A 12,929-nucleotide genomic window follows, 5' to 3' on the forward strand; every position below is an offset into this window, starting at 1 on the left:
TGGGATGAGTGCTTTTCGCTGGGGGGGGGGGGGATTTAATCGGATTTCTCCCTCAGTCCTCATCTTAGCCTGTCTACTTCTAAACATGAACAATCCCAAAGAAGAAGCCCATCCCTGTACTTAAAGTAATTTCTCTCCCTACCCAGGATTCAAGGCAAGTCATCACTGGCACACAAACACTGTACTGATTCAGCAGCATGACATCTGTATATATATATATGTGTGTGTGTGTGTGTCAGAGTAAAATTCTTTGAACTCTCATAACACATTCTGTTGTGTTGTTATTCTCCTGTTATGTCTTTATTATTTTGTGGATTACACCCCGTTTCATGACATAACCGCTTTTAAGAGGATCATCCCTGTGGTTTTACAGCAGGGCCATTTTCTCTGCTTTGACTTCTCTGCTTCTCTGAAGATGTTTCTCTCTCTCTCTCACACACATACACACACACACACAACCACGGCCAGCGTTCACAGTAGGGTAAATCCCTGAATATGTGGCCAGCCTTTAAAAGGGAACATTTTTCTCCTTATGAAATAGTGGGTGGCCCCCTTTCTCTCATTTCCTCTCGCTGTTACTCCATCTGTTTTCTTTAGCGAGAGTCTCCTTTCTAAATGCGTGCCGTGTCAGAGGGTCACCGTGGCCCTGTCTACAGTGGAGAGTAGCAGTGCACCTTCAGTCCTTTTTGTCAATCCCTTCTACTTGTTCATTTTGTCTCCTCTTCCATCCCTGCACACTTCGTTCATCTTCACGGCCGGGATTGACTTTGTGCCCCCAGGGAGAGTCTAAAAGGTAAGGCTGCCTCTGCATTCCATGCAGAAAGTGACCATCCTACGCAAGATCTCTTTTCAATAATACATTTCTGAACATTCATAGGCTGTTAATGCTGTAAATCAGCTGTTGTTGAATCTGTGTGTGGTCCATTGTACTTGGAAAGTAATAAGAGCTGTCAGTCTTTCTCTTGTGTTGAGTCTTTGTTATAGATTAAGTGGGTAATAGGCTGCTCTATGGTATGTATTGGTGCTAGAGCCACTTTTTATAGAGGAAGACCGTGTCTGTCCATCACGCATGCAGAGTTATGAGCTCCAGAACACTGAACTGTGTGGGCAGATCATGTTTTATAAAGTTGAAGCTGTTCCTGTGTGTGGGCAGATACTCTCTCCAGGGCTTCACATGTTCCAGGTTTTGCGGTTTCTTCACTCATTTTCATGCTTTTCGTCATGAATTTAAGTATTTAAAAATGTCTCTTGATCTTTTATTCTTTTAGTTTCTACCTCATTTTTTCCCCACTGAAACAGTAATGCGTTATGGTGTGAATTTAAATGCAACTTTATGATTTCAGGTTTATAATGGATTGCTTGTTAGTTGTTGGCTTTTTTCATGAGTTCTCCAGTATTGGGTAGATTGCGTTAGAATTCATTATATTTATTTACTTAGCATATATATGTTTTTATCCAAAATGACTGCTGTGGCAAATACTGCACCACAAGTGTCAAACTGTTATCCCATATTTCATCCTAAAATCAAAACAAATAAAATTTGTCAATTTTGTTTCAACAAATAATAATCAAGGCAGCTCACTAAGTTTTGGTTGAGCTGATTTATTGTATCTGTTAAATAAATAACTGCATAATTTTGGCCCTGTTGTTATTAATATGTTTATGTACAAAGTTAGAAGGTTCCCTGTATGATTTTTAACATTTGCTGAGAGAGATTTAAGCAGAATGGCATTATAACTGAAATATACACTAATACATTGGAATAAAAATCAAATTGAGCAATCAGTGTCAATACCGAGTCCTGTTTAGTGTTAAGTGTTCATTGTTGTGGATAATGCTGTCGTGGTAGAGTTATGTCTTCAGATTTTTATGCTTTAATGTTAAATAAGATTTCCGTCCTGGCATTCTAATGTACAGCTTATCATAACATTGTTTGAATGTCTTTTACATCCTCTCTAAGATCTGTACAGCTTTCAGGCCAGTGCCAATAAATGAGCGCCGGTCTAAATCTTAGTGTGGAAAACGCATTATGTGTGTGCTTCCTCCATGCCAAGAGTCACAGCTGAACATGCTGTCCATGTGGGTGCAGTCTGTGAAGTGATGAAGGATGGATACTTGTATCGCTTGACTTGTTATAAAACTCCTTGGTTGTGCACCATACAATCATATCAAAATCATATTTTTGTCAAAAGGCGAGCTTAACTTTTTCTGATATTTCACCAGCCAGCTTTGGCTAATGTGCTTTGGCAACGTGTAACGTTGCGTGCAAAGCTGCTTTGATTGGGAAACGCTGCCCAGCAGAGATGCAGTATTTAATGCCAGAGTTTGCCCTGTGATTCAAGTTTGGGGTGTATGGAGAATTTTTTTGAAAATGAAAAGTCTAAATCTTAGCAACAGTTCTGTTACTTTCAGCTGTTTTTTAAAGCACGCATAAAATGTCCCTACTGCATGACAGACACCATTAAAATGGGAAATACACCTATTTCTGTAAAACCCTAAGCACTGCAACAGTAAAAAAAAAAAAAAAAAAAAGTGTGTCCTGCAGAAATTCTCTTTGCTTGCCAATTATTTTGCTCTTTCCGGATTTCTGATGTTTTTAGGCAGGCATATTTTGGAGAGACCAGCATGTGGTTTAAGTTAACGAAATGTCTAATGGCTTTTTACGAAACAGGACTGTCCCAGGCTTCCATCACTCCAGAATTTGAAGCATCTGGAAGGTAGAAGATATATAGCGGCTCTGAGGCACGTGATCTATATATAGTATAAGGCCCCAGAGTCCAAGTTATTACCCACTGACCTGCTTCCTTTGTCTTGTACTGAATGAACTGCTTCACAGAAATTGTTCTGCCTTCCTAGAAAGCAAGAAAACAGCGAGCAAAGTCTTCAGTCTTGCTTTCTTGGTGGTAATTTTATCAGAGAAATAAAGAAACTGCCTCCCTTTTTTCAGCTTGGCCCCAGGAAATATGAAGCCTGCTCTTTAAATAAAAACCATCTTTACTTAATAGACCTCTTAGGGCCGATTATTGTTTTAACAAGCATCGAGTTTCGCTACACAGTTGAATGATCTCTTACACATCTTCCCTAGAGATCCACGGCCATATTTGTACAACCATGCCTGGTAAAAAGGATCCGAAAGGATAAGAGCTGGAAAGATCATGCTATGCAGTCTGAAGGGTGGCCAACAACTCCCTCCACTGAATGTCAGAGGAAACTGAGGATTTTTTTCCCCTCCCCAGTACCACCTCAGAAACGGATAATCAAATCAGTCTGTTGTATGTCACTCCTTGTGCCACATTGCCATGGAGATGGGCTCTTTATAACCCATGTGATGTGGCCATACGGAGTCGCCTGTGTGGGTAAACAGAACCTGACACAATTGGCCTTTAAGCCATGAATCACTTCCTAGCAAACTGAGTCAAGTCAAGTCATTTCAACTTTAATGAAATTTGGAGATCTTCCATGGAGCTCATGCTTATGGGAACTGCACGAAAATCTGCATCGTTATTGATCAAGTCTTGAGTATTTTGTGCTAACGGAAGCTGAACTGAAAAAAACGGTAAGTGTTGAGCTAAGATGTCTAGCGCTTTTTTGTTATAAAGCGTTATTTAAAAGTTGATCATTTGAAGTACTGAAATGATGCTGTTTCTAAACTGGTGTCTTCAAACACATTTGAATTATAGGCATAGCCATTGTTTGTACTGTTACTTGGTGTGTTTGACATATAGCCTGTTTTAGTCTCAAGAAAAGCGATGACAGTGGGGGAAAAAGTTCAATCCCTTATTCTGATGTGAAATGACAGTTGATTTGATCCAGACGTGATTTGGCCTTCTGCTCCAGGCCAAGCCCACTTTTTTTTCTCAGCAATCACTAATAATTAATTGAATGGAAGAGACAGTTTTGTATTGACACAGAGCACAAGCACAATCTCTTTGAATTTGAAAGAGAGGAACACTTCCAGTGACACAGTAAGCTCCATTTAGCTCCATTTGATATCTGTTTGACAATTCTTCAAACCAGAACGTAAAAGTATTGTCAAGTTATGTTTACCACAGGCTTTATTTTACACATAAATTGAAAAACCCCATTCTAAAACCACCATAGGAAAATCTCAAAGGAAACCACGGCAGATTACACTTTCTGGTTCTGGCATCATAGTTCCCCCACTCCATTAATGTGCTGATTTCATTGACGCACACAAACACGCACAGAGAGTGAGAGATCGTGCTGCGCACACACACAGAAACAGGCATACAGAAACTTGTTGTCAGTGCTCCCCCGTGACTTTTATTAATAAATTAGCTAAGATACTGGATCGCTGCATTATATTCCTCAGCAAGGAGGTACAATTTAAGTAACTAAACTCACAACTTAATTGTCTGTAGAGAGATGCCCAGATGCAGGTCATTCACGCACACACAACTGTCATCTTTCTCTCTCTCTCTCGATCGGTCGATTGATTGATAGTTAATTCAAATAAGTGCTATAATTCATTCAAATAAATGTGCTCTTACCACACTATTTCATCTCTGTGTCTGATTTGAAATGGGCAGAATGCTAGAACTAAGGAGTCGTAACTGAATAAAATAACCAGTTTTACCCTTCCAGTCAAATATTGCGCTGCAAACATCATTAACAGCTTTAACTTGTCAATGCTGGTAAATGACATGGTATAAGTGGGATAATGCATGGCTAGCTGTGCATTAAACGATTTTAATGCACTCCGCCAAGGTTCTTGGCCTCCACATTGTGCATATAGCGGTGCACTATTCCTTACATAAACCAAAAGTTCAAAAGAGCATTTTAATTTCTTTCAAAAAATATTGTATTATTATTATTAATCTCTGTTGTTAAATATGGATTTATACATGGTATTATGTCTGTTATGTGGAAACAGTGGTTCTGTGTACAAAAGCAGGTGAGCTTGACAAATTGTTCCAAGAAGAGAAGTAAACTGTTTTGTATGATGTCAGATGTTACTGTATTTACACTGTATTTTTCTGCTTTTTTTCTAACCTCCTCTAGCTAAAACCGCTATTATCTTAATCCTTTTTGTATTTATATGTGACTGTAAAAACACGGTTGATTTAGAAGGCAATTTTCACTTGTAGTGATTTAAAGCATGGAGATCAACAAAAACAAGACATTGTGAGACATATGAGCATTGATGGATTAAGAGATAATTACAGACATGTTTTCAAGTATCACATCGTGGTGGAAAAAATACTACCCATGAATTATGGAAATAGATCATGGTATTAACTTGGATGAGAATAGATGTAGCCATAGGCTGTAGGTGACTTGGCAATACCACGCCACAAACATCACCACAGTATCTTTCTCATGCTGTGTGCTCATTATGTTAATATTAGTATTAATGCTGATAGATTGCCATTGAATTCTGTTCCATGATGCATCGATGTGGGTGGCAAATTTTGTCAGTGAGAAAATCTAGCTATTGAAACAGTCATGCTGTAGCTAATTTTTTACTTTTCTGTTGAACTTTCTATTCATCAAAGGATCCAGAAAAAAATGTTGCATGGTTTCCACAAAAATATTAATCAGCGCAACTGTTTTCAATGCTGATAATAATAAAAAAAAACATTATTGAGCAGCAAATCAGCATATTAGAATGATTTCTGAAGGATCATGTGACACTGAAGACTGGAATAATGGCTGCGGAGAAGTCAGCCTTGCCATCATAGGAACAAATTACATTGGAAAAATTATATTTCACAATGTTACTGTGTTGTATTTTTGATCAAATAAGCAGCCTTGGTGAGCATAAGAGAATATCAAAAGCATTAACAAAAATCTTACTGACACTAAACTTTTGAAAAATAGTGCGAAGTGTGTTTTTTTTTTATAAAATAAATTATTGTAAGAAAATTATTTTGAAAAAAGTAAGTTATAGTGTAATTCTTATACTTCAAGTATTTGAGTTCCTAGATTACTAATTAAATGTCAGCCAATGTGTAACTTTTGACATTGGCAAAATTGATGAACGTATTTGACTCCAACTGATCTGCCTGATTGCCCCTAGTCCTTACATAACCTTAATGACTGGCCCAGCTTCAACCTTAAACACTGTGTGAGTGTACTTGTATGGCTTTTGCTTAGGACAGCCCAGAAACGAAACAGTCTGCTTGCTTTTTAGGAAATGGAAGCATTGCTATATTGAGAATTGACCTCAGTTCTGCTTGATTGCTCTAAATGGCAGTCTATCACGGCAATTGCCGTTTGAGTATTTTGGTGCCTTTAATCTTTGCTACACAACAGTTCTGCTCTGCTGCCATGGCGACGCCCTGGCGACAGCCGCAGTGACGGACAACTTGCTCTTATCTTCCAGAGTGACAGAGTGGGATTCTGGGATGCATCTCTGGCACAGGCCTGTTTTAGACCCTTTCGGCTAAAAGAGTCACCATTCCTCTTCCCGATGATCTCAGCAGGCCTACGCTAACATTAGCACTCCTGTTATAATTAAGCTCCAAGTGTTTACTTGGCCACAGGTCATTTCACACCCAGCTCTCACTACAATAAGCCCTGCAGATACACGGTCGTGTCTGTTTCTCAAGTCTTCTGTGTCATTTATGGCTGTAGAATTAAACCGGTCATGAATCCTTGTTTGTGTGCATATATTTTGTTTTTGGTCTGACTGCCCCTCCTTTTTTCTGCCCCCCCCCCCTCTCTCTCGCTTTATCTATCTCTCCATGTGTAGGTGGGAAACCCTCGTGTGGAGCTCACTCTCTCAGAGCTGCAGGAGATGGCCACTCGTCAGCAGCAGCAAATTGAGGCCCAGCAACAGATGCTTGTAGCTAAGGTAAGATGCTCAAATGTGTCCTTTGATTGGGCATTTTTTTAACGATAATTGTTTTCATCTGTGTGGGGACTAGACACAAACATTTCCTCCAGTTAGAATTTGCAGCTGAATCAAACATTGGCATTAATTAATTCACTGACATTGAAATGGCATGGTATCTATTTAGATTTTATTGCTATTATGGATGTTTTCCTTCGCAGAATGACTATTTGTTTTGACTATATTGACTATATTTGACTATATTTGTCCTAGCTAGAACCAAGGGTTGTATCTTTGGTAAATGCGCTTCAGTACCATAAATGTTGTTTTTCAGATAGAATGCAGAATTACCCATACTTCTTTTTTCCGTTAAAATTTTAAGTTTCTTAAGTCCGTAAAAGATCAGTTTTAAGCCTGCAGGCAACTGAAGTTGCAGAAAGGTCTTCCACTGTTCATTCTGTGAACATGACTATAGATGTTATAAAAACAACTGATTTAATTCATATAGCCATTTCTGAGTGTTTACTCATAATTGCACCTGGCAAAAACACTTATTTTCTTATTTCTTACATCTTATTTTACCTGGCCCAATGTAAATAATCTTTGTGGAAAAAAAACTTTAAAAAAAACAAACAATTGGACTGTGCAAACTGCACAGTTTGATCATAAAATGTTATGCAAATAACTGTAATTAAGTAATTTTCTGAGAAGAAATTGGGTGTTAATGGGTTAAGTATCCCTGTAATTATTCCAAAAACAGCTGCTTGTTGGGTAAACCTCAAACTTTGTTTATGAAGCAGCTTAAGCTCTTTATTATCATTGTGCAGTGTTGTAATTACATTTGTAGGTCATTACAGCATGTTGTTCTGACCATTATAGGGGTGTTAGTCATGGGAACTACAGGCTGAGGCGGGAAGCTGAATGAAACCAAAAATGCCAATTATGTAGCAGACAACTCTGACATGCTTTGTATGCTGTGGCAGGCATTTTCCATCCATACTAGCACTAAATAGCTTTGGTTCTTAATTCAACAAAGAGCAACGTGTGGAATCTAGAACTGGTCACACTTATTACAGACTGTTCTAGGATCAGACCCAATGAGAACTCTGATCTCAGAGCTATTTGGATTAATATTTCTGTGATTCAGTGTGCTGTGATGACTGAGCCTCCAGTCATTGAAAGTCCACCATGTGCTATTTTTAGCTTTCTCACTCACTCAGACACTTTCCATTTCACTGCATCGGTTTGTGTTCCCTGAAGATAGAGAAAGAAATTACTCAAAAAAGAGCCTACTTGCTTTTATTTTCACTTAGTTACTCAATAAGTCAGCATTGGAAGCAGCATCTTTTCCCAAAGGTAATACGGTTGCTCTTAATAGCAAATGTCTCCATGCTTGACATTGACAGTAAATCACTAGGTTGTCTATCTTGTTTAAGTGCTGTATTTCAACAAAAAGGCAGGATCGTATCATGTTGTCCTGAACGCACTTTGCTCTGTTAGGGGTACTGCAGATACCCCAGGCTTGAATAGTCCGTTCTCCGGTGAAGTAATGGCACTGATCCTACAGGCCCTTTATACATAAGCCCAGTAAGATGAGCTGGAAATCTGGTGGCATTGACCTTTTGACAAAAATGACTTAACTACACACAACACATCTACTCTAAGTGTCAAGAAATCAGACAATAAACACATCATGATATAGACATTAACAAAGGAAAAATGTGTAATGGGCACAATGTATGCAGTTTTTGCATTTAATGGAGAAAACACGTGTAAAATGAATGAAGGTCAATGTCATGAAGAAACACCCTTTAAAGTTCCAGCATACTGTATTATGCTTTTCCTTTGCTTTGTGCAGGTGTAGAGATTGTTTGCTTGTGGACGATCATTCAAAATTTGCAAGTGTGTTCATGTGATCTACTGATCTGCTAACCTAACGCTTACATTTTTCAAGATTGACTGCTGGTTTCGAAAACAGAACAAACAAAAGTTTGATGGACAAAATGGCAAATAACAATTAGGCTTAGTAGTCCAGTAGACACTTTAAATGTCCCTGACAATTTACAGTTACTGTTTTAATTATGTTTTCTCCATTTCTTTTTGCATGCTCATGTATGTATTCTGTCTGTAGGAGCAACGGTTGCGCTATTTGAAGCAGCAGGAGCGACGGCAGCAGCAGGCAGTGTCTGAGACCGAGAAACTACAGAGGTTAAAGGAGAGAGTGGAGAGTCAGGAAGCCAAACTCAAGAAGATCCGTTCCATGAGGGGCCAAGTGGACTACAGCAAAGTCATCAATGGCAACCTGTGTATGTACAGTACTTGCTTGACCACTGACTTCAGCATTCATCCAAGTCGAAACACCATTGCTTACTGCTGGCGATTGTGATGCCGCTTTTTTGCATGGCTGTATTAAGCCAGATTGCTTCATGTAAGCGGTTGCGTGAGAGGGCACTGAGTTTCCAACTGCACACATAAAAACACATGCCATAAGGTCATTTGGACTGGGGCAGTTTGTGAATTGTAATGATCTCACATAATGCCAAATTCTCCCACACACGCAACTCCAGATGGGATTGTCCACTCTGCTGGAGATGAGTCTTTTAAGGACTGAGTTTAAAATTATATTTTTGTGGATTGTTATTATTACTTTATGGCTTTTCTTACTTTATGGATTTTCTAATTGTGAAACCTTTTCCTTTAGTTTTAACCCTCAGCTGGGTGGTTTACTCATGTTGTGCCAGCATTTAAGCTATATTGTATGGTTGAGAAATTGTGTGGACAATAAAAGTCAATTTTACTGAATAGAATATATCTGTTCAGCCTGCTAGTCTTGCATTTTGCAAGAGCTCCTGTACAACATGTGCAGCCATACATTACATTTTCATTGAACATTAAATAATAATCCTACAGTAATGGAGAAAGTATGTCGCCTCATGTATGCCGGTGTTTGCACGCAAGTTTGCATGTGTATTACTCTGCTGTGGTCTGTTAGCCGCAGAGATCGAGCACATCAGCGGGATGTTCCAGGAGAAGCAGTCAGAGCTGCAGGCAGCTGTCTTGAGGGTGGATCAGCTCAGCCAGCAGCTGGAGGACCTGAGGAGAGGCAAACTGAACGGCCTGCAGACCCTCGGGGGTCAGGTCACCGGCACAGCTGCCCTGGAGCTCCGCAAACTGTACCAGGAGCTGCAGGTACAAGCCCACACTCAACTCAACTCAAGTTCATTTCATTTCATTCAATTAATTCTATTCTATTCTATTCTATTCTGTTGAGATTTGTTGTGGTGATTTTTCACCATAAAAGAACCTTGACCACTTTTAATAATGCAGTTTTTTTTATATGTTGTATATTGCAACAAAATAAGTTTTTCAAATTGCAAAAAAGTTTTGGCCAATTAAAATTAGTTAAAAATTTACTTTTTTTTCCTACATTGCTTTTAGTACAGTTGTTTGAATATCAGTTCACAATTGTTGAATTTATGACATTTGTTGTATAGAAACATGGAATCTGCCATATCCATTGATCTTGATCGTTCTTGATCTTATTCTGTGTATGTCTGTGTTACTAGTGTGCCTGTCATTTCTATCAGTGATCATTACTTTGCTGTTTTTCCCAATCAGATACGCAATAAGCTGAATCAGGAGCAGAACAGTAAACTTCAGCAGCAAAAAGAGCTGTTGAATAAGAGAAACATGGAGGTAACACTGATGGACAAGCGTATCAGTGAGCTCAGAGATCGACTGTACAAGAGAAAAGCTGAGGCACGTCAAAAAGAAAACCTTCCAGTAAGGCCTTACTCACACTTCTTAGTTAATTTTATTTAGCAATCTTGTTCAGAAACCACTCAGACATCTAGAGACCTAATCTGGAGCTTGTGAAAGATTTTGAATTTTAACCAAGCTAAATACTTTTTTCTTTTGTTTCCTTTTTTGGCCTTTTTTTCCCTTTTCTTCCCTTTTCCCCTTCCTGCAGCTGAATAGAGTAAATGGTCCTCCCTCTCCGCAGCTGGCTCCCGGAAACACCGGCCGTGTGGCAGCTGTGGGACCCTACATTCAGGTCCCAGTGCCAGGCAGACAGGAGGGTTATGTAGTGCCTCCTGAACCTCTCAAACCTCAGTCACTGGGTGTTAACACCCCAGCCAACCACGCCCGCTCCAAATCAGGTCAGTTCTTAAACACTGACGTTTGTATGATAACGTCAAACATTTATTTGGAATGAAATGGTGCCAAATTAATGGTACCATTTTTGTCTGTGTATTTGAATCCTACATTGTGAATCGGCATACAGAATTTGCAATATGAACTCTTTATCCACTTTGGATTGAAAATGATTACTGCTTTGGTCAGTTTTGATCAGTGGTAGTCTGTATTTAAGGTCGACATTTAGTCTTGCAGATCCAGACTTATCAGCCAAGTCAGCTGATTCCTGTCAGTAATGCTTACTTAGCCATTTAAAGCAATCAACCACATTTTATTTTGTTCTCGTTTAAGTTCAGTCAATTATGTTAATAGCCCAGCAAGCAATGAAGTGTTTTCAATAATGATGCAACAGTCTCTTAGAGCATTTTACCACCTAAAAGTAATAAGCACCAGTTATTTGACAGACACCACTCATAAAATAATAATTATGTACGTCTACTTCACTGCCTTCATTTGCCTCAAACAAAACACTTTTTGAAGGATCTGATGATCTTTCGAACTTTGACAAATCCAACTAGTTATTCCTCAAATTATTTTTTTCATCCACTGGCCCCATGTCAACATGACTTATTTTGTGACGGACTGTGTAGCAGCCAGTAGATCAGTTTGAAAGTGTGATTTGTGACTAAAGCCCAAAGTGTACTTGAGCTTTGACGTGAACACTTAGTGTATGCATACAGCCGAACACATACCCTTTCAAAGTATACTCCATTTGATAGCTTGCACAAACATAGGCACTCGACATATGCACACTAGTAAGTTTCATCTTTGTTCTTTGTCTTCCCTTTTTGTCTCTAGAAGTTATGCCTGATAAAATGTCTTTGTACTCTATTAAACTAAAATTGCAGGTCTCTCTTAACACCCTCAGACAAGCGCTCATCAATGCAGTTGTCTGTTGTTGCAGTCTCAAGTAGTTTGTTGTTGTCCTGATTCTTTAGTTTCTGTTTTGACTGTGAAACAATGGCCAGGGCTGGTGTTGCCACCTTGTGGACCAACAAAAAAATGTGTGGTTGGAAGTATGCACATATTATGCTGATGATGAAATTTACATCATGCGCTCTCCCTGGTGTACGAGTTAAAACCAAAGTATACTTTGGGCTTAATAAGGCTGAAACTAGCTCTTACATTAAGTTCTACAGCATTCCTGTAGCTCAAACAGTAGGGAATTCTGCTAGCAATGCCAAGGTCGTGGGTTTGATTCCCAGAGAATGTATAAGCTAATTAAATATATACCTAGAAAGAAAGTTGCTTAGGATAAAAGCATCTGCTGAATGCGTAAATGTAAATAAAGTGGTTTGGTACTTCTCTTAAAGACCACAGCATGTATCCTATCACTTCCTGCTGTGAGTTCCCTCTCTTCAGTTACTGTTTATGTAGTTGATTTTTCGTTTTCTTCATTTCTAACCTCTTGTGTTGTTTCTGCTCTGTGCTGTGCATGTGTGTATGTGTGTGTCTCTCTTTTCTCTTTGGTGTCACTGTACTTTGATGTTGTGGGATTTGTGGGGGGGATTAGATGGAGTGAGAAAGCCACCCGGCCCCTGGAAGGTCTCTGATTTAGACATCATAGTGGACCCGATTGCTCCACCCCCTCCAGAGCCCCGCCCAGGCCCTGGGGCTCCACCCCCAGTCACCTGCTCTGCGGCAGGGTCGGACGGCGCTTCTCGTGAGTGGGAAGGTGTCTGATAGAGGGCAGGAGGAATGGCCTATGAACCTTATTCAGTGTAGTGAGCAGGATCAAAGCAGTCGACCAAGTCTTAGAGACTTGTTAGTCACCAATAAGACTGAAGTTCAAAATGGTCCTTGGATCATCTCAAATCATGCTGGAGAACCATCATCAGATTTGACACAAAATTGTGAAGTTCATGCAGTTTGATTGCTGCTGTCATTAAAGCAAAAGAAGGACAAGCCAAATACTATTTATTTATATATATATATA

General features: G+C 39.3%; 1 protein-coding gene across 5 annotated transcripts in view; it reads left to right on the forward strand.

Moving 5' to 3' along the window:
- LOC107560381 (apoptosis-stimulating of p53 protein 1-like) overlaps positions 1–12,929 on the forward strand; it is a 61,571-nt gene that overhangs the window by 38,264 nt on the left and 10,378 nt on the right. For 2 of the 5 annotated variants that reach the window (XM_016244543.1, XM_016244544.1), the window contains 5 exons: positions 6,716–6,817; positions 8,928–9,102; positions 9,789–9,985; positions 10,415–10,579; positions 10,767–10,956. In XM_016244543.1, the coding sequence (XP_016100029.1) occupies positions 6,716–6,817; positions 8,928–9,102; positions 9,789–9,985; positions 10,415–10,579; positions 10,767–10,956 (829 nt within the window). Of the gene's footprint in view, positions 1–441; positions 794–6,715; positions 6,818–8,927; positions 9,103–9,788; positions 9,986–10,414; positions 10,580–10,766; positions 10,957–12,506; positions 12,657–12,929 lie in introns of those variants that run through there. The other 3 variants (XM_016244545.1, XM_016244541.1, XM_016244542.1) reach the window with 3 other exon arrangements.

The sequence above is a fragment of the Sinocyclocheilus grahami genome, unplaced genomic scaffold, assembly GCF_001515645.1.
Source record: "Sinocyclocheilus grahami isolate Dianchi unplaced genomic scaffold, SAMN03320097.WGS_v1.1 scaffold722.1, whole genome shotgun sequence".
NCBI classification, from domain to species: Eukaryota; Metazoa; Chordata; class Actinopteri; order Cypriniformes; family Cyprinidae; genus Sinocyclocheilus; species Sinocyclocheilus grahami.